Source organism: Saccostrea cucullata, unplaced genomic scaffold (genome assembly GCF_032062105.1).
Source record: "Saccostrea cucullata isolate Sc308-1 unplaced genomic scaffold, CSIRO_AGI_Scuc_v1 ctg9737, whole genome shotgun sequence".
In the NCBI taxonomy this organism is placed as follows: Eukaryota; Metazoa; Mollusca; class Bivalvia; order Ostreida; family Ostreidae; genus Saccostrea; species Saccostrea cuccullata.
In genome coordinates this window covers 1-23113 of record NW_026924156.1, presented here as the reverse complement: position 1 = coordinate 23113, position 23113 = coordinate 1, and the positions used below count along the sequence as shown (strand labels likewise).

At 32.6% G+C, this 23113-nt stretch overlaps 1 protein-coding gene and 1 long non-coding RNA gene across 2 annotated transcripts; one reads left to right on the top strand and one right to left on the bottom strand.

Annotated features, from left to right (window-relative positions):
* The first annotated feature begins 4098 nt into the window (after positions 1-4098).
* Positions 4099-17285, top strand: LOC134265871 (metalloproteinase inhibitor 2-like). Its single transcript, XM_062748097.1, has 6 exons — positions 4099-4204; positions 4434-4542; positions 4620-4702; positions 5390-5489; positions 5928-6043; positions 17244-17285. The coding sequence occupies exons 1-6, from the start codon at positions 4196-4198 to the stop codon at positions 17283-17285; spliced, it is 459 nt and encodes a 152-aa protein (XP_062604081.1). The 5' UTR covers positions 4099-4195.
* A 1598-nt stretch (positions 17286-18883) lies between these two features.
* LOC134265872 (uncharacterized) lies at positions 18884-22928 on the bottom strand. The gene is made up of 4 exons (XR_009991844.1): positions 22824-22928; positions 20867-20953; positions 20574-20678; positions 18884-20120 (listed from the first exon to the last, which is right to left on the bottom strand). It is a non-coding gene; the product is annotated as an uncharacterized LOC134265872 (long non-coding RNA).
* Positions 22929-23113: the final 185 nt, after the last annotated feature.

The window sequence follows — 23113 nt, the reverse complement described above, 5'->3', positions numbered from 1 at the left end:
AAATCATTTGAAGGACGTCATTTTTATTAATTTTATGCTTGTGTTTTATGTTTTAGCGTGTTTTTTGCAAATAGGTAGGTAGGTTTTTGAAAGTTGAGTGGATGCTAAACAGAGAAAAAACTTGGAATGGCCTAACATCAAATTGCATTCACAATGGACAAATGTACAAAATACGAAATCATTCATTGATGAATACAGTGATTTTCAATTACATATTACCTATGTTTGAATTATAAGATAAAGCAATATACGATATATTTAAAACAATATTAAATTTAGTTTAAGTTTTTTTTATTCTAAAAAGTACTGTTTATATGTATGAATTGCCACTTAATTAAGTTCAGATTCGAAAGCTGTTTTTCCCCTCACAGATATAAATGACATGCAGTCAATGTTTTCATTCTGATTGGAGTGATATCCCCAATATAATCTAGAACCGCATGTTAAGAGGCTTATTGCGATTAGATGAGATCATTAATGGGTAATTACACCGAAAGAATAAGTTTCCGATTCTGATTTAACATCACTGGATCCCTAGGAACTGAAGAGATCTTCCTATGCGAATATATTTAGATAAAAATTACAAATACATGTAAAATCTTGCTGTTCTTTTTCGAACGGAAACTGCCATCCAAGCAAGGAGGTGGATTGGGTGCAATTGCCCCCCCCCCCTCTTTAAAGAAAGAAAAGAACTCACTTTTGAGACATAAAGAATTCAATATTTGTCTTAAGGTGTTTCCCCCCTCACAATTTTATAGGTTCAAAGTACAAAAACTGCATTCATTTTCATTTAATATACTTTAAATTTTCCAATTATTACAAAAAATGTATAGGTCACCATATTATTTAAGATGCGAAACATAAATAAACAGAAGTGTATGTCAACGTAAAAAATCGCACATTTTTTGTAAACAGTATTATGAAAAATATGTAAAAACTGGTTAAAATGCATAATTCTGATGCTGAATGTTCCTAAATATTTCCTACTTAAAAGATACTTTTGAATTGTGAATATCAGGGAAACTATTTTACAATAAAGCAAATGCCTGAATGAAGAGACCCTAGAAGGAGTTATTGCCCTTGTCAACATTTTTTAAAGATTAAATAATTGATTAAGTATAGTAAAAATGTATTTTTTAAATTCTTTAACTTAACAATATTTATTATTGCACCTATTGTAAAGCATTCTTCCAAGAGATATTGTTCTATTAGGTATGAATGTAAACTAACTACTGTTTTTACATGCCAAAGTTACATATTTTAGGATATTTATTTTATATCTTCATATCTTTGTTGAAACTCTGTATAAGATGGAAAGCTTGCATTTCATTTAAAATATTTCTCTCTCCAAATTTAAGAAGGTAGGGCATTTGCAAAAATGATCTGATTTCCCGTTGTGTGCCACATTATATTATTAATCCTTATTTTGAAACGGGCCAATTCTCTGGTTTTTATTCCTTCTAGCTTTGATTGGTACAAAATATTAGAATTTGCGCAAAATGAACGTAATTTCCCTTTTCTTTCTATTTTGGGGGGTTGAAAATATTTCTTCCCAATTAGGTCTATTTTTAATGAACACCTATATTGACTTGATGCAATGTATCAACTGGATAATGTATTGTGACTTGTCTAGTAGTCTGATTCTTAACAATATTTGCTGAAATTTTATTGACCGGAATAAATTTTATTTCTTATCAAAAATAAAAATTGTTAAATTTTAAAGTTGAAATCCTTCACGTCCTTGAATATGGTGGACTGCGGTAGTCAAGAAAGACAGCGAGGAGCTACAAACTTGGAAACCTCTTAACTCCAATCTAACAAGTACACACGGAGAAAGATTTAGATTGCTTTCAAAATGTTTTTTATTTCACATCATTTAAGTTTATATACACGAGCATAAATTTAGGTAAAACCCTAGATATAGTTGAAAATGTATCCAATTATTTTTTGATCGGCATATTTATCCAAACTCGGGCTCAGAATGCACAAACGCTGCTTTATCCTGGGCTCTCTTCGTCTACATTTAAGGCTGTCAGTCCCTTTTTAAGGACCATTGTTTCTGCGCGCTGGTCATGACAATTCACTTAACAGCACTTTCCCCCCATTAAGAAGTTGAGAAAACAAATCATCGAGGCCCCATTGGTCATGTGTATTTTGTGAAGTTGTTTTCTTCCTCGGTTTTGGACACGAGGGAATTCTCGAATTCGGGGGATCACGGCGCGCTGACCTTAAACAAACTTACCTGTCAGTGAGATGTCTAGGGAACCGGGAGGATTGGACCCTGGGGATAGTTTCCGGATTAGTCATAGGGCGGACCCGATAGTACGTGTTATATCTTATTCCGATCCGACCATGCTCTGCTTTTGTTTTGTATTGTTTTATGGACCTTGAGATTGAATACTGTTCGTTATCTCCATATACTTCATATTACCATTCCTTACTATAAATTTAAGTCCAGGCTTTTTGATATTCTCAGTTGATTCGATACAAAAGGGGATGATCTATGTACGATGACCTTCTAAAACGAGGTAAACCATTGATAAACAAGTTTATGAAACAAGAAAATCAACAGTCTCATTTAAAGTCATCATTTCGAAGATCTATGGTCGATACAAAGACCTTGTCAGCAAATAATCTATCACTAAGTCAAATGCTGACTGACGTTTTTCATACGAATTGTAAGGCTATCATTACACACTGAATTGCTGACGGATTTTCCCGCTATTTCCCGATCATGACAAGGAGCACACTGCAGGTGTGAACAGTTGGCAGGGAATGCTCACTCCTCCTTGGCACCTGATCCCACCTTTGATATTTTAGAGGCCCGTGTTTGCTCTGCTCCTGATTTTTATCAATTTGTTTGAATGGATTTTTGAGCTTGAATACTGTTCGTTAACTCTATAACATTAAATAATATTTCTTACAGGCGAAGGAATACTTGTAGTCATTAACCCATGTCAAATGTTTTAGAATTGACCCAACATCGGTGACGAACATGAAATCCGGATATTCCGTCATGAAGCAAGAGTCCATAAAGTGGCTTTTCGCTACATGTCCATTTACAGCGTTGTAATGCTATGTATTAATTTATTATAATAGATGACCGTGAAAAATTGGACTATTATTCGAATTCAAATTAATGGAGTTCTAGTTCCATAATACATTTATTACCATAGAACACTGACGCGACTATTCATAAATTTTTATGACTGGAGCAGATGTATATACTAATTATATGTCATTCTTTCTGCTATTAAGCTACCAAGTCCTCATTAATGTATATTAGATAGGAGATTAATTGTGATAAACCATACGCCCCAAGAAAACCCAAGTATACACCTTTCGCAAAAAGATTAAAAGATTAAAGAATACCGTAAATCTGGAAATTTTTAAGTCGACTTTACTAGTATTTTGCGAATTCGGGTCAAAATACAGCAAAAATTTCCAGATTTACAGTAATTAACATATCGTCTTAACAAGGAAAAATTACTATCATGAATAAAGGTATATTTTTATGCACAAGTAGTATATTCATGTACTTATACAAATAAAATGGACTCCATTTTTGAAAATCATTAAGTCATTTTTTCCACAATCAATTTTTTTCGTAGCACAATAATATAGACTTTAGAATGCAGTATTAAACAGATGATGAAAAGCCAGAAGAGATATATTTATTATCATAGAGATAAATATAAAAGTTAGTTATGATATGGCTTAAAAAATCTCCTATGGTCTGTGATTCTACGTTATATTTGTTCTTCATTCCCTTCGCTACATGCATGGGAATAGGAAAAAAAATCAGTGGGTAAAAATCCTATGCAACCCCCTCCTCCCAAAAAAACAATTCTGATTGTATTAGGTTAATTACGACTGGTGACCTTTCTGAACTTTGTCATTTATGCCACTTTTAACAAATGTATATTTAATTTCATGTATATATGTAGAAACAATTATTACAGTATATACAAATGACGTATTCTGACGCTTCTGTAATAAAATAATGATGAAGTCAGCGTTTGAGCAGATGCTTTTACAATTATGTGTCATTATTTGCGTGATTTACCTCATTCATCCCTATTTGCAGTGTATTAGATGGAAGATACTAGTATATAAATACCAAGCAAAAAATCTTTTTTGCAAATTGGAGAGATATACTTGCGTTGTAGAGTAAAAATTAGTGCATAAAAAGACCATGCAACAGGTAAAATTATTGATAATAATATTAATGAAACTTAAAAACCTATCAACGTAAAACTTTTTGTACTGATTTTAATGAAGCATATTTATTTTCTTTGCAATGTAGTAGTCTTTGGTACTGTTTTAATTAAATAAAATGATCATAACAAGAATATAATAAATTCTATTTGATAAAGGAATTTAATGATATGTCAACGTATGTTTGTCATTCTAAGTTAAATAAACATTTACAGACAGGATGTTTCTTTGGAATTTTGCTTCTCGCCAACGTGGTCCTCGTTGTTTTTTCCTGTAGTTGTATCATGCAAAATCCCTTCAACGGTTTCTGCGAATCCGAAAATGGTAGGTTTTCATCTTTCTGAATTTTAACAGTGTGTTATATGCACAATTAATTTACACAGTGTTTATCCTTGTTTCAGTTCTCGTTGTGAAAGCTTTGGAATTAATTGAGCATGAACGGATGAATTCATACAGGGCAGAAATTTTGAAAGTATTCAAGTCGGTAAGAAATCAACAATAAAGATAGTTTGCAACAGCTTGTTCTACGTATGAACAATTTCTAAAACGAGTTAAATTATTGACAAGCAAGTTGATGAAACAAGAATATCAGCAGTCTCGTTTAAAGTCATCATTTCGTAAGTTCTATGGTCGATACAATGACCTTGTCAGCAAATGCAATTTATCATTGAGTCAAATGCTGACTGACGTTTTTCATACCAATTGTTAGTCCATTATTTATACACTGAATTGACGACGGATTTTTTCCGTTATTTCCTGATCAAGACAAGGAGCACTCGGCGGGTGTGACCGGTCGGCAGGGGATGCTCACTCCTCCATGGCACCTGATCCCACCTCTGATGTCTCGGGGGTCCGTGTTTGCTCTGCTCTTATTTGTATTGTTTTATGGACTTTGAGATTGAATACTGTTCGCTACTTCCATATCCTTCATTGCAATGAGATTTAAAATCAAAATTTAAAACCTTTATTCAACCAATCATTTATGTATTCTATTTCATGAACTTAAGTAATAAAAACTTGTTTAACGTAGGATGCATATTTAGGAAGGAATGCAACAAAAAATTAACTTTCCTTTTTAATTAAAAAAAATCTAATTGTCATGTAGAGATTCTTATGTTTTTAGAATGTAAGGTTTAAAACTCATCTGTTTATGTTTCTCTTCTGGATTCAGAGAGAACCATTGACAAGAAACACAACAACTATAAATACAGCAAAATATGGAAGCCTTTGTGGAACATCCCTACCATTAAATGTACCAATGATGATATCACGTAAGGCAACATTCTGTCTAAAACTTTGTAATATAATTAAGGGAGAGTTACAGTTTTACTTAGAAAAATATCTTTTACAGATTCGAGTATTTAGTCGTTAATCATTTTTTCATATTTATTTCTCATTCCAATTGTTAGGTCTGTGATTTTACACTAAATGTGACTACGGAATGTTATAAGATAGGGCTCACATTTTATGTGGCAGGTCAACAGGGGATTCTTACTCCTCCTAGACACCTGATCCCTAATACATTCAGCCAGGATTGTCCAATAATATCACCAGGATTGTCCAATAATATCACTAAGTTTCGAAACATGTTGCATACACTTTTCAAACCCATGCCGCCTTTCAGAAATTCTCACATGCAATAAGAAGACGCTTGATAATGAAATCATATTCCATTTTGTACTATGTATTCACTGAAAGTAACTCTTTAGCCACTGGAGGTGGGAATGGTGGGTCTGAGTTCCAGATTGGATTGTGTGACGCAATAAGAATGAAGTACAGTGAACAACTTGAAAACTTCGGAGACGATTTAGATTGTAGTTGTAGGGTACGTAGACACTTTCTCTTTTTCTCTTCCTCTTTTCCCCTCTCCCTCTCCTACTGATATTTCATAATATAGTTTCTTAGTATACATTAAAAAAGATGTTGAAAGAAGAAAAAAAAATGTAATAACATAGTAAATATCATAAATAATTTGGAAAATTATGCACAAAGAAAGAAACACTAGTCTCCAAGAAAGATTTATTCTTGTTTCATTATTTTTTTTTATTTTCACGAGTGACTAAGATGTTCAATGTACGATGGCTGTTCAATAAATAATGTCCTGAACTGTATGACATACAATACAGATATTATATGACATTAAACCTTGACTTTCTCTCATTATTTAATCTTTACTGAATTTATAACAGTTTATATCACCACTTTTCATCACATAGTTTCATCGTGAGAAGCTGGGAAACAAGGGCTATTCGAGACACTGCATTATAAATGAATGGTAAAGAATATAGTAAACTAGAGTGAAAATAAAGGCTACATTAAAGCTGCTGTAAAACTTGTTAAAACTCACCCAAAGAAATATTCACTGAAATATATGTCATTTACAGCAACCAATGCCTGTTTTGTAGACAAATGAGCAGGTGGATTTCAATGATAAAAAATTATGTAATGGGCATCAAAAATGGGTACCCTCCTTGCCAACAAAAATTATAACAACTTATGCACTGTTTGTCAAATTTCAACAAATAATATTTGATGATGTATGATTGACTTTAAGACACATAGCAAATTTGATAGACATCATATCGGGTATAATTTACACTGTTTTTAAGAAACGCTTGACAGTAAAAAAGCTAGGTACTCAAAGGTCACCCTATATTTTGAAAAATGAGTGAAAACGACAACGTGTACGAAAGTCTTGACAATTATTTCAAAATAGCAGTAATTGTACTTATCCACGTTTGTTTTATATTCAAACAGATACTGGAACATGAATCTCTTGCTTTAAACCCTCAAAACAAAATTTACCGTAAGATGTACTTGATAAAAACGTCGACGGTCTGACAAAAGCAAAGGTATGCAAGAGCACAAAGAGAGATTTATATATGCAATTTTCTTAAGTATTAGTGGTATTGTTGTTCAAATTTGTATGTGGGGAGACAGTTTAATATCTGGAGGAGTCTAGAAAGCATTTTTTTGCAAAAAAAATCGAAAGATTTATTAGAGGAAGGACCCAGATTTACGAATCCACTACAATGAGTTTCTTCATGACAGCGTCCAAACCCGCATGCCCTGAAGAGTAAAGGGGTTTTCGGGATAAACAGAAAGTTATTGTTTTTTCACATCAACAATATTTGCCGGATCTTTGACCTTTTGATTTGTTCTATTTCCAAACTTGAAAAAAAACACCTTTTAGAAGGAAAAAAACAAGTCCAGGAAATCATTGGATCTGCCATTTTCCAGTATACTAAGGGTCATACCCAAAAATGAGTTCTAAAAACAATCAGAAATTGGATAAAAAATGTTACGGACATGTGTTTGAATTAAAAGAGATTAATAAGTAAAATCATGAAGACTAAATCATTGAAAAGCGTCGTTTGCTTCTTTCTGAGCCAATTTCTAATACGAGGCAAGCTATAGACAAAGATTTGATGAAACAAGAATATCGTTGAAAGATTTCGCAAGTTCTATGGTTGATACAATGGTATTGTCAGCAAAGACAATCTAACTTTATGTCAATTGCTTCATACTACTTGTTAGGTCATCAGTTAAACACTCACATGTTCGACTTCTTCTCAAGAACAACTGGGTCAATTTCAACCAAACTTGCCATAAAGTATTTTTGGGGTAAAGGGGATTCAAGTTTGTTAAAATGAAGAGCCATGCCATTTTCCAAGGGGAGATAAATACAAATCAGTAAAAAATTTATTTCATCTTTTAAAAATCCTCTTCTCCAGAACCACCGAACCATGAAAAATGAAACTTATATGGAAGCATCCTAAAGTAGTGTAAGTTCAAGTTTGTTTAAATAATGACCCCGGGGGTAGAGCGGGGCAGAAATGGTTGATCCAAGTTTTACATAGGACTACATAGGAAAATTCTTTAAAAATATTGTTCTCCAGAACAACTGGGCCAGGAAAACTTTTGTGGAAATGTCCTCAGGTAGTATAGATTCAAGTTTGTTCAAATCATGACTCCCAGTGGTAGAGCGGTGCCACAACGGAATCATCAAAAGTTTATATAAAATGCATTTCTTCAAAATCACTGGCCGAGGAAAAATGAAACCTATATGAAAACATCCTCAGGTTTTGTGGGTTCAAGTTTCTTTAAATCATGATCCCTCGGGTGAGGCGGGGGCACATTAAACCATTAAATTTTCTATAGGAAGATATAGGAAAAAATCTTATTGGTCTTATTAATATAGAACCCCCCTCAGGTAGTAAAGCTTCAAGATTGTTCAAATCATGTCTCCTGCCCTTGAGGATAGGTTGATACATGTGCTACTCATAAAATACTGAACTAGCCAAAGTGCTCAGGTGACCGACGAGGCCCATGGGACTCTTGTTATAGTCTAGTTGTTCTTATATATCTCATTTCATAATCTTGAAATGTTAATATTTGAATATCTGATTCTTGAGACATTTGACAACAGAAATATTGTCTAACATTTCGATATATCCTTTACGTAACATTTTGTATGATGCACAAAACTGAAATTCAATGATTTATTAAGATGTAATTGTGATTCAAAATTGTTTGATTGATAATTTTACTCCATGTCGAACCTTTCCCACGCATGACTAATATACAGTTTTCCTATATGAGACATATTTTTCTGTCCACCTGTCATTTTAAAGTTCTGTGTAAACCTCTTGTGATATTTCATGTTTTTTCTTTCCTCTCTTAATTTATATTTCCTTTCCTGTCGAATAATTGAGTCAATGGATTAATCGAAGATATATCAGATAGTTTTTCACAATGCATTATGATTCGATATTTCTTAAAAGCAAATTAATACTTACATTTATCATGTATTTTACACAATATTTGTAAATAAACATGTGTTTTAAATGAAAAATGAATGATCAATTTAAATGTTGAAGATACTATTTGTTAATAACAAAGAATAAATGTTTCTTTTCCTGTTTATTTCCATTATTATAGTTTGCTTTAAAATTAATCAAGGTTACTTCACTGGTGCGCCATTTGTGTACTTCATAACAAAACAATCATCCTTTTGGACAAAAGACTAATAATTATGTACAATGTCTTTTTTTTTTTTTTAAATGAAGCCAAAAAGCAATCTAGATAAATCAAGGGGAAACTCGGGATTACTGTACAACAATATTTTACATTTATTGCATGATAGTGAGGGAAACATGAAGACTTATTCAGCCACGAAAAATCATATTCCCCGAGGGCTTCGCCCGAGGGGAATATATTTCTTGGCTGAATAAGTCGTCGTGTTTCCCGAACATTCATGCAATGAATTGTTTATTATACCGAAACAAGCGCTCTCCAATTCTTTTCCATTTTTAACAAAACGTTACTAAAATTCTTTGGTCAACACATTATCATCAATTTTATGACGTAAACCAGATCATTGTGACGTCTACTATACTCTCGGGAGTTTTTTTTAAACGAACGATAATTTTTGCGGGAAAATGCACTAAGTATCCGAAGAGGTGGAATATGATGAAAAGCATGCCGACGGCCTGGAAATATGAAGTTGTACGGCCCGATCACGTGATAACTTAGAACCAATCAGATAACGCGTTGTTTAGAATATTTATAATGAGGTATAATAATATCGAAAAGTGATGTGCATAAGGTATAGATACTTTAAAAAATATATGGAACTTTTATTATTTGTAATTATTGTATACAATGTATTATTATTATTATTATTATAAAAAATGGAAATAATCTTCTATAAAAAGAAGTGCTGATTTCACAAAGCTTCTCGCTAATGATAAGCTTTATGTTTCGGCAAAAAAATTAATTCAACTTGTTTTTGTCCCGTTTAATATCATCATTTCGTAAGTTCTATGGTCGATTCAATGACGTCAGCAAATACAATTTATCATTGAGTCAAATGCTGACTGACATTTTTCGTACTAAATGTTAGTCCATTATCTACATACTGAATTGACGACGGATTTTTTCCCGTTATTTCCCGATCATGAAAAGTAGCACACGGCGGGTGTAACCGGTCGATAAGGGATGCTCACTCCTCCATGGCACTTGATACAACCTCTGGTGTTTTGGAGGTCCGTGTTTGCTCTGCTCTTAATGTGCATTGTTTAATGGACTTTTGAGCTTGAATACTGTTCGATATCTCCATATGTTTCATTTTAATCATGATAATCATTATGTTCTCTAGTACATGTATTGTGGTTACGTAGATGTAACAATAACGATAATTAGAATCAAATGTATAAATATATTAGAATGATTTTTTAATCATAATAAAACAAATAATAGTCTTGGAACTTATTACATTCCCTAATTATATATAAATTACTCTATGAGTAAAATGGAAACAGAGCTTTTTTTAAGTCTTAAATATGTGTTTAAGCTGACAGAGAAAACTTGTGCTTTGTTAATATCTTTTAAATTTGATATTCTTTTTTATGTATACATTTTAAATAAAAAAAATATGTAGCCCTTTCATTTGGTCAATCCAAAGATATATCGACTGGATCGACCTTATAAAGGGGCTAAAAGTAGTGACTTCCATTCATAAAATTGGCAACTTGATGTACCAAGTGATTTTGGCAAAAATGATACAAAGAATCTGTTTATATTTGGATATTAAAATAGAAAAAGTCGTTAATGGTAATGTAACAACAAAACTGTATGTCAAACGTGATGACTTTTCTTTCTTCAATTTTTCTTATTCATGTATAGTAATATACCATTATCACCTGCATGTTGGGTTAATTTTATGTCTCCCAGTAAAGTCGATACGCGAGAGCATGCTTTATATATAGCGTTTTATTTTCTAAATTGAGGCAAGCTATTGACAAACCAGTTAAAGAAATATGGCTATCAATGGTCTGGTTTGAAGGGACGCTTAGTCTTCCAAGGCATTTGATCCAACCTCTTATGCATGTTAAGAGGACCCTGTTGGCTCTGCTTCCAAATTACATTGCTTCAATTGACTATTGTATTCAGGGTTATTTTCGCCCCGTGTTATTTTCACCCTTTCACATTGTAAAACAAATTTGCCCCGTTTTAAATTCGCCCAATCGTAGTTTTGTTTTAGAAATTATGCTGAATTTTTTTTTAATTCGCCTCGTTTTAAAGCCGCCCTCATGAGGTAAGGGCGAAAGGGGCGAAAATAAAACGGGGGCGAAAATTTCCCTGTATACAGTATTGAGATGTATTGGATTTTGTTATCTCTGACATACATGTATATCTTCATGAACATGTTTTAAACGGTATACGTGCACGGTTCATTAACAGTCAAACAAGGCAAACGTTTAAAAATAGTATCTCACGTAGTAAAACTTATGGCCTTAACTTTTCAATCGTCAACTTCCCTTTCTTATGTAGCAATATACCTTCATCATTGTATACGGGGTTTATATCTCTCAGTTGATTCGATACACGAAAGCACACTCTACATGTGGCTAATTTCTAAAACGGGGTAAATTATTGACAAATTGCTGAAACAATATCAGAAGTCTCGTTTAAAGTCCACGATCATTTCGTATGTTCTTTGGTCAAAGCAATGAATCTTGTCAGCAAATACTATTTTTCTTTAAGTCAAATGCTGACTGGCGTTTTTCCTACTAATTGTTAGGCCATTTTATACACATGACACTGAAGTTACGACGGATTTCCCGATCATGACATTGAGCATACGGCGCCGGGTGTGACCGGTCTGCAGGGGATTCTTGCTTATCCATGGCATCTGATCCAACCTCTTATGTTAAGAGGACCCCACTTGCTCTGCTCCCAAATTGCATTGCTTCAATGGACTGTTGACAATGCTCAATACAGGTATCTTCTACGAAAGATATAGAACATTTAATGAATTGTATACATGCACAGTTCATAAACTGTCAAATATGACAAACATTTTAGTATCTCACGTATTTTGACAGTAACAAACAGATTAAGTATAAGGATTCTGGTTGTAAACAATTACAAGGACTACTGTAAGAAGGAAATGGACAGTCTCAACGTCTATGGATAATATAATTTTTATATAACCTTAATGTGTAAATGCTCACTATCAGTGATGCTTTGGAACAAAGAGAGATAATTCTACCAGAAATAGTTCAATATAATATCTTTTCATGTATGTATACACAACGTAAGTATATATTTCTTACCAGAATGTCAACTGTGTAAGTTTGGACAACTAAGAAAGTGTCTACATTATATTTTCCAATATTTTTTTGCTTTATTTTTGTGAGATTTTAAAAAAAAATTTATCCTGTTTCAAAAAAATCTGCCCCCAAAAGGCTGAAGAGTCGTCCAAATGTGATTCATCAATGAAAGTAAAAATATAATGTATTGCATTTGAAAAAAACCTTATAACTAAAAATTAAAAATACATATTCTAAAATATTGCAATGATGTTAGCTAGAAAAAAAATCTTATTATATTATCACACACACACACACACACACACACAAATAAATAAACAAGATTAATAGTAATATAGTATTTGTAATAAAAGTATTTAAAGCTGACATGAATTCTTAAAAACGCAACATTTTCATCTATGTACGACTTGTTTCATACCAACGATAGCCGTATTCCGCCATATTTCTTTCAGATACCTTGTCTCATTGTAACGATGTATACCCCAATGCGCTCGTTACAGTTGAATGATTTTTTGGTTTGGGTATCGACTTGTGCACATCTCCGATGGTAAAGCATATATGAGAACTCATAAGGAGATCAAGACATTTCAAAACCACAATAAACAAAATAATAATCATATTTCTGAATAATTATTGCTTTGAATCAAAAGAAAAAAATGCAAGTTTGGTGAGAAATTTAGATGCACGAGTACGTATTTTTACTATGCGCCAATTTATGCAGAATAAACTTGAAATAAAAAGCAGTAAAATCTGCAAACACATTTTGAAATTATTATCATTTAAATGGCACAAAACAACCAACGTCTTTGATTTGCGGCCCCTATGCAATTGGTGCATATCGAGAAAACGCCTCGAACGCTTTAAACGTACCCATACCTGGTAATAAGGTTACTGCATCGGTTCGAAGATGTGCACAAGTCAAGTGATATACACCCTGAATTCCATTTATTGAAATATGCATCACAAAAAAGAAATAAACTCCGTAAAAGCTCAATAGTAAACACACTGTTATACCCCGTACAGACAAGCACCTAGTCCGTGCTGATCAGATTTTGGTCAGGGAAAATATCACAAGTGGAAAGAGAAGTTATTTGGTATTTGTGCGGCTGAAGGGGGGGGGGGGTTATTATAACTGCTGTTCATAAGCTATAATTGTGAATTGTCTATCTACATGTAGTTCTAATATACATTCTATACAAAGTCATGTATATAGTCTGCAGTTGGTTTGCGTCATTTGTCAATCATAACTGATTATTGTAGTACTAATCTCAAATCTAAACCAAGTAATTTGATGTACGGTAATTATTTACTTCAAATTTTAAAAGCACTAAACCAGAATACAATTTTTTTATGTGTACATAGATCTATACGTTCTTTAACACACAAACACACGAAGAAATGCCATCCCCTGTTCAGATTGACATTTAGGCATTTGATTTTTTAGGCGGGGGGAGGGGGTGCAAAAATAATTGATATGACCGTAATCTAAATATTCTTGGAAGACAGACATCTCTGCCAAATTCAATTTTGAATTTTTTTTTTTAAATGTGTCATTCCGACCACAAAGTATGTGCATTTTGAGGTATGTATAAATGTTTTATAATTATGGTGTTATAGAGATCGAGACTTTCGAGATTTCAGTATCCCTGCCTGATAGTCTAGCTTTTTTTTTATATTAAAAATAATTTCTGTAGGAGTATTTGGGAGATAATTTTAAAAGCTAGGGTAGGTAGTCTTGACACTGGTTGAATACGGATAATTTTTATTTACTCTTTTGTATACTGAACTAACTCTCTCTCTCTTTCTCTCTCTCCCTCTCTCTCTCACTCTGTAACCATCTCTTAGGGCAGTAATAGGTATAAGATCCTACGCACTTTGTGCTGTCCATTTATAAAGCCTTAAGACAGATCAAGGATTTTTTTTTTCAGGCGGGATGTCGAAACTTCATAAATTGTATAATAATTTTAATTTGGACGAGAAGTTAACCCAAACGGCCAAATTGAAAGAGAAACTAGAGGTATTGTGAGCAATGAGCTCACTAAATGATACCCCCGCCTCCCATATGGTTATAATGGCAAATTCCATATTTTGCTGTTGTCGCTAAACCCAAAATACGTGTCGGATCAAAAAGTAAAATAAGAGGTGCACAATGGTAATATGTAATAAACCTATAAGATTCTGTGAAAGTTTTATTTAATTTCACTAAGTGGTATAAGAGGATTTGCGGATAAGAGATGGGTACCCCAAAGCGTAGCAGACCGACGGACGGACATAACTATTACTATATACCCTCCCACTTTTCAAGCGGGAGATATAATAAACGTGAAATATACATCACAGGAATGGTTACATCGGGAACTTTCTCAAATACCTTCTCAAACGCATTGGCGTCGGAAGCAAATTGAAAGTGGGGGGGGGGGGCTAAGTGCAAAGATTTTTTTTTATACATTCAAAAAATCTGACAAGCTTAAAAAAAGGGGGAAATGTCCTTTTACTAAACACGAATATCCTATTTCGTGTGGGGGGAAAGGGGGGGGGGGTTGGTTCGAACTTCAGTAACCAAATTTTTCTCCAAACACCAACACTTTCCTCTTTTTTAACTTATACTGCGAATTGTCTGTGAAAAGCGGGGGTGGGGGGGAGGGAGGCTAAACCTACGCAGCAATATTCAATGTCTATACTAAGTATATATTTGTAAAAAAGCCACCCCCCCCGGTTCCGACACTTATATGCTGAACCTGGACAACAGACAATGGAATTTTTATAAAGGTATAATTGTAGGTGGAATGCAGAAATCCTCACGGGGGGTTTCCTCTCTCTTTTTATCTGCTTTTTCTAGAAATCATTAATTATTTATGTCTAGAAATTTAATTCACATTAAATTCTATTTTCATTATCATTGTACCACAGAATCAAACTCGTTTATTATACCCCTCGCAACAAGTTGCGTGAGGTATAATGTTTTGGACCCATCAGTCAGCCTTTTTTTTTGGTCAGTGCAACTTCTTATAAACTAATGCACAGAGTTTTGTCGAACTTTCGAGATATTTAAAGGAGTCAATGTGTCTGTATTTGCGCATCACCAGGAAATTCCGAAATCTTTATTTTTTCGGGAATTTCCACACTTTTACATTTAGATTTTGGCCATATCTTGAATATAAAGATGAGCAGTTTGTCAGGGCAATTCCTCATAAACCGCTGCACACAATTTCGTCAAAATTTTGCAGATATTTAGGACAATGTGTATAGATGTGCATATTACACAATTTACGATTTTACGATTCCTTTATTTTTTCTGTGAATTTCAGCACTTCGACTTTTGTGGGAGCGTGGGGTATGTGAATTTGCTCACTTTTTCTTTCATTGTTCATAAAATTATAAATAACTTTAAATCAAATTATATTAGGTCTAATAAAGCCAATACACAGTATTTATTTGATTATATTTGATCATAAAGAAATCCGATTTGTTTCCGACGTTTTTCTTAAAATATTCTTATGAGAGTGTTATGCATGTTTTATTACCCCCCCCCTTTCACAGGAAAATATCTTCATATCTTCAAAAGGTGAATGATTCGTAATAATGCATGCTTTATTATAAATTTGATGAAGTTAAGCCATGTTTTCAAAAATTTTATTTACACCATTTACAGACAAGAGTAATGTTTATTCTTGAAAAAAAAATTATTTGCATTTTCTTCAGTCAACCCCACGGCGCTTTCAACCTTTGATATTTTCCCTGACCAAATAAAATGATCGGCATGGACCACGTGCGTCCAAGCAGTTTTTACTGTTGAGTTAGCAATGGATTACATGATTTCTGAGATGCATTTTTCAATAAAAGTAAAATAGGATAATTCTTTCGACATGTGCACATCCCTGTAACGATAGCAGTATTCAGGTAAATATTTCTATCACTGCGTTTGACGCGTTTACTGACCTGCATGGAATTTTTGCTCTACTTGAATGTATTCCGTGTAAGTGTATTTTCTATATTGCAGCAAATGCATTCAAAAATAATTTAATTCTCGGTATAGTTCTAGTTTTTGTTGAATTTTTACTTTTCAAACATGTATTGGTCAGTTTATGGACTTCTAAAAACTATGCTATCGGAGATGTGCACATGTCGACAGCCAGGATAGAAAATCACTCAAGTGAAACAATTGTAAAAGGCTATATATAGCAGGTACAGGTGGCCAAAAATGTTCGATAAATATGGCGGAATCGAAGAAATATGGCGGACAAAGGCGTACAGGAATGTAGTAAGTCGTACAAAGATGAAAACTGATGCCTTTTTAAAAGTTCATGTCAGCTTTAACAACAATAAAAATTTTGCCGGTTATTTCATGCAATTTTTTCTTTATGATTTGTGAACTTGAAATGTCATTTCATATAGCTTGAATATTTTCTATAAGTAAAATCTTGAAATTAGGCACGGTTTTGATTAAAAGTTACAGTAATTTACTGTCAATAAATAATATTTTAAATGTTTGCCAACTTCTACTTGTATCAAGCCTGTGAAGTTATTCGTTGCAAAAATGCCATTTAGAAATTGTACGTTTTTGGTGCTTTCATTATTATTGTGCATGTTGTTTTTTTTTTCCAGAAAAAAAATATGTATTTGATAAAGTTATAACAGTATCGATATGCCCCTGACTCAGGGTAAAATTACAGGGTCGGTAGGTAGGTGTCAAAATCTTTTTCCCCAGAAAATTTCAACATATTCTTGACGGAATAAGAGGAATTTAAAAAGGAGAAAAAAAATGTTGTGTCCTGGAATGTAAAATAAATATGAGTCGGGTCATTTTTTGACAGTTCGTTGGGAGAGGACAACCAAACAATTTTTCACATGTAAAGATGGCCTTAATAAGATGTTTTTGTTTAATTTTCATGAAAAATTATGCTAAAGGTTGTGCTGAAGTGGGACTTAATGTTTATGGATGAAGAATAAGTAGTATAACTCCCCATTTACCGAATTTCTAACTTTATGTTATTGGATAAGAATGCCTTATGTAATTTATAATTATCCATCACCGGATTTGTAATAAACCAAAGCATACATCATGTTCTTTTAACAGAAAATGTAAAGTAATTATTAATTTTATGCTCCCATTTTTAATTTGAAAATGTAAATATTTTTTTTAGAAAGAGTTAAGTATCAAACAGAATAAAAATTTGAATGCTTTTCCAAGAACAAAAAAATTTTAAATATAAAAAAGGAATACATGTACATGTATTAAGCAATCAAACTTTTAAAAGAATTTTTTTTTAATATTCCAAAAAGGGGACCGGGGGCAATAATAATTTTTTTCCTACCGCGAAATCAGTACTGTTCGCAAGGGTTTAATTTTCGTTGTTTTGGAGGAACGGAAAGACCAACACGAAATTTAATATTTCATATGCATTACTACTTAACATTCTGTTAACATGAAATCAAGTCCTGACAATTAAACCAATATTTTTTTCCTCAAACCTCCAAAAAATTGACCCCACGAAAATGTGTTTTTACAATACTAGAAAAAGATCCATAAATTGTAATTTAAAAATTAGTTGGTTTTCGTAAGTTTCGTAAATTTTCTCTTTCTTTCCTATATAAATCACATAAATGCATATAAATTAATTTTGTATGAATGATTTTATTCTTAGAAGTTTTTGAAAGTTACAAAATATTGTACTTTAAAAAAGGAATTTAAAAAAATAATGTCCGCCGGAATTCCAAATGGTTTTTGAAAGATCTAATGTACAAAAACTACATAAATGTTTTCAATGAAGAACTCCAACATCCTTTTAATATAAGAGTACTTGTGTGCAGAATCACAGTGATTATCAACCAAGCAACTGTGTTGATGACCAAGAACAATATTTGAAAATTTCTAACTTCCATTTTTATGGAAGAAGCAGTTTGCGATGATATCATAAAGTCCATATTTTATTTTATCAGGAGGACTTTATTCTCAAAAAGCATAATTTTAGTTTATTGTGAGAAATGGTTGTAAAACGCGTATTAAAATTATGCGTTTTGATGTTATTGACTTTTGAAAAAGTTTTTGAAAGTTCTTTGGAGTTTTTGAGAACCCACAGCTGATTCAACACCACTTCAAGAATATACTGTAGCACATAATGTCTCAAGTTTCTCCTCAACAGCATTTTCTATATTTGTAAGTTGTTCAAATATGGACCTATATAGAGCATTTGCTAAATTCTAATATATAAATATCTGTCTGTAAGGATTTTTATGGAGTTAAGGAAGCCAATAAATGTAGGGTTGATCAAACTCACATTGGGTGATTGAATGGAAGTTTTTAATAATATCAATGTAATTTTGAAGAATTCAATAGAACTGAAATTCTGTTGGGGCTTCCAGTACTTACCTGGTATGACCTTTTAGTATAATGAAAACCAAAAAAGTAAAAACCTATTTCTTCCTTCAGAAAATATAAACTAGTGCATAATGAAAACCAGAAAAAATAGAGAACTCTTTCTTTGTTCAAAATATATAAACTAAGATATTAAATTGATATAAATATTTATCATTCATATATCATCATGAACTAATCCACTTAATATAAAATTCCAGAAATGCCATCATACACATATCGATCATCATATTAATTTAAAATTTTGAAACTCTACTGATTGCAAACAATTTTCCACCCCCAATCTTTAAGCAATGTGCCATATAACAAACATATTAAACAAATATAAACAAATAAGTGATATCACAGCTGTCTTCAGTAACATGAAAGGCACATACTGAAACATAAGATATATGGAGATAACAAACAGGCGAGAATTCAAGCTCAAAAGTCCATTAAACAATACAGTACTGGAGCAAAGCAAACACGGGGCCTCTGAAACATCAGAGGGGGGATCAGGTGCCATGGAGAAATTAGCAAAAAAAAAATTAAGTGACCCGATGTGATGCTTCAGTAACTTCTTATGACTACATATAATACTAAAAAATTATTTGTTTGAGTTTATCACTCAAATTAAATACTAACTATCTGTTCCATTTCAAACTAAAAAGAAAAAATTGATCCCCCCCCCAAAAAAATTAAAATTGAAATTAATGGAATCACTCCTGAAAATATATATACATATAAAATGTATACATTATCATTTAAAAATTTCTTTGATTAATTATTAAATAAAAAATACAATTAAAAGAATTAAAATCATATGTTAATTGTAAATTGCTTGTGTTTATACCTTAACCTCTAAAACAGAGAATATATAGAGAGCTTAATAACAAATGCAAAATATGCTTTAAGCTCTAAAACAGTAAATAAGGAGAGATCTTAATAAGAAATGCAAATGCAGCTAAACTTTTGGATCTCAATATCGACAGTACCTTCATAAAAAGAAATATTATCCCAGTTTGTTCAGATATTAGAGCAGTAGGTTTACTGCACTATTAGCGACCAAACAATAAAGTTCAAAAGGCCAGAAAACTGACTTTTTTTGACAAATTGCTTAAAGAAGAGGGGTAGTAGAAATGATAATGATCAACAGACCCAAAGTGTCTTTAAAAAAATCTACTGCTTTTTCCCTGATATCTGAACAATTTGGGGTGATTTGATGATTTATGAAAGGTACTGTGAGGGACAGAGATATCAAAGTTTGACTGTATTTCAATTAAGATTTCTCTACAGAGAGCTAGTCCTGAAAGCTTCGCTTGATGCTACATCTTGGAAACTGTGTGGACCATAGTGTAACAGCGTCCACATCAACATTAGCGCAGAATGATACATCTAGAAATATCAGCTTCTGACATTGTGTTAGGACACTGAAAAGCAGAGTTTATGAATTATAGTACATAATATATTATATAAAAACTTTAAAAAGATGTCATCAAATGGAAAATAAAGACTATATGAAAGAATTAATACCACGGTTCTGTTGCTTAGCATAAATGGTGAAAACGTATTTCCTGTAGGCAATAATTCTGCGTTTACAAGTACTGATACTGTAAGTCTTGTACATTTCATTTTTCTTTTTAAATGAATTTTTTATGAAATGAAAAAATTTGGCATTTGCAAAACATTATTCATGCATTTTCTATAATATACCGATCCATTAAAAATACTTCTGAAAAAGTAATATATAAATTTTTGCAATAAGACATGAATAAAACTTTGTACATATATCATTAAGACTCATTGAACTGTACCTGAAAACATTCAGTAAGACATGAATAAGAAATTGTACATGTATCATAAGAACTTATTGAACTGTTTACCTGAAAACACTCTCCCGACCGACATTGCCAGTACCTAAGATGTCTAACTGCTCCAACTGTGGGCAGTACTTACAGAACGCTAAGAGGTCCTCATTAGAAATAGTCCTGTAACAAAGTGAGGAAGGTTAGACAAAAATAGTTCATATTTAAAAAATAAAATGCTTCAGATTCCCTGTTCTTTTCCTAGACTTATGTATGAAAAAACAAAAATGAGATGGGGTGAAAAATTTCCCTCTACACAATACTTCTATTGAGAATTGTTTAAGAATGGTAAAATAGACAAATGGACTTACCTATTGGCAGTCAAGTATAACTTCTTAATGTTTGGACACTTCTTTACAAGATCAATAAAACAGTAAGTCCCTGCCTTCAGATTTGAACTGAAAAACAGAAACAAATATGCTAACAAATCTACCAGAGATAATTGATATTTTAATAAAATTCCAAACTTGCTGAAAGTTTTCTACTTTTTTTGTAAAGATTACTAAGCTCATTTCAATGAATGCCAGCATCTTTAAGTAATGTTAATTCCCACACTCAACAAAAGTTTTGGCATTCCTAGATGCAACATACATGCACATGATTTTTTTTTAAATTGGGAAAATACTTGCTTGCTTAAAAGACTTTTCAGTTTAATCACCTGGATAATATAAGAAAGTTTCCAAATCAAATCTGGTTGCATATCAAAAGAAGCATCACCAATGCAAGTTTAGTTTACAAAAAGATGTAAAAGAATTTAAGAGTGAACTGGCTCTAAAATTTTTTTTTCTGGTCATTCATTCAGAAAATGTAGGTCAGATCCAGCATCTAAGCAGTTGTGGCAGTACGCATATCTTTAAGTATCATCTATGCATGTTTCGTAGACTTTAACAAATGAATGCAAGACCCAGCATCCAAAATGTATCTAGTATTGCACACCCATGCTAGTTTGTTCTAAGCCATGAATAGCATGATGCACTTGGAGAGAACACCTGCTCCAAGATTTTAAATCTGATCATTTATCTGGAAAATATTTATCAAATTCAAGTCTGAGAGTGAGCGTCTCTATATGCACTACCCATTCAAATTAAGTCCAGGAGAGGGGGTTGAGAACATACTAGGAAGAAACTGTTCCAAAACTTGAGACTGGTCATGCATCTCAACATATGTATATATGTCATATTTAGCTGCAGAACTGAAGCTCTACGAAAAAATATATATTGACAGACCGGAGAGCTACAGAGCCACCCATTGAAAAAACTGTATACATGTATCTATTGCGCACAAAAAAGTGCACTGTTTCTCGATTTATTTCTCCATGATTTTAAAACTGTCCCTCAAAATATTACTAACCATGTGTTCCTAACATAATTCTTTCACTGTTTCCACAACAAAATATTCATTATAATTGTTTATAATAGCTCTCCTGGCCCTAAAATGGAGATCATCGAAAATTTTGCTATTTATACTGCCATTTTGGTTTGCAAGATAATTCGGTCAAATGCACTTCGTACAGGTGTAAACTATGACAGTACTTGGTAGAGGAGTGAGGACTTTATTGAAATCTAGCTTTTTTGCAATTAATGTAAGAATTTGGAAGAATTAATCCAGAACATAGCCCACTTTTTTGTGCACAATAAATATACAGTTTTTTTAAATGGGTGGCACTGTAGCTCTCTGGTCTGTCAATATATTTTTTTTCGGCGAGCTACAGTTCTGCAGCTATGTCATATCCAGTTTCCTGAGAAAGTCCAGTAGTGTGCCTTTTTAGATGTTTCATCTGTGTAAGTTTTAATAGTCATCAAAATCTATAGTTACTTCTCTATGTATATGTACATGTATTAACAATTTCTAAAACAAAGCAAACTATTGACCAACAAGTTGATGGGGTTATCATTTCACAAGTTTTATGGTTGATACAATGAACCTGTCAAAAACAATCTGATGTTTGAAATACAAATTATTATTTGCATGCTGAATTGTCTATGTATTTTCCCTGTTTTCTTGATAAAGGACAAGAAGCAAAGGACAGGTGTGACCAGTTGAAAGGGGATGCTCACTCCTTCATGGCATCTGATCCCACCTGTGATGTTTTTTGGAGGTCCATGTTTTCTGTACTCCTGTTCAATATTCATTGGATGGACTTTGAGCAGGAGGCTTGATAGTTTTCTCCATATTTCATTACAACTTTCTTGTTATGAACAAAACTAACTGTCGACTCTTTAAGTTCTGAGCAATATGGCCTAAACCGGTCTCTATATAAACACTCACCACCAGCCTAGATCTAACTCCTCAATGTGTTTACAATTCTCAGCAATATAGTCTAGTCCAGTCTCTGATATCCTACTTCTCCATAAGTCAAGAGAGATCAGATTCCTAAAAAAATATATAGAAGTCAATATATAGAGACAATGTAGTCTCATTACTTTTCTGCATATTATATGAAATATTGATATTCAAGTGTAATCTAGCAGATAATAAACAAATTACATGTATATTAATTTCAGAAATTTTGATAATGATTGTTGAAAAGAAAATTTAAGATACTCACTTGCAATGTT

Bases quoted from the DNA above. Each gene is read 5' to 3' on its own strand.
- LOC134265871 (XM_062748097.1), top strand. The intron at 4,543-4,619 runs GTAGGTTTTCAT...TCCTTGTTTCAG, and splicing joins TTTCTGCGAATCCGAAAATG to TTCTCGTTGTGAAAGCTTTG. The intron at 6,044-17,243 runs GTACGTAGACAC...ATTATGCTAAAG, and splicing joins ATTTAGATTGTAGTTGTAGG to GTTGTGCTGAAGTGGGACTT.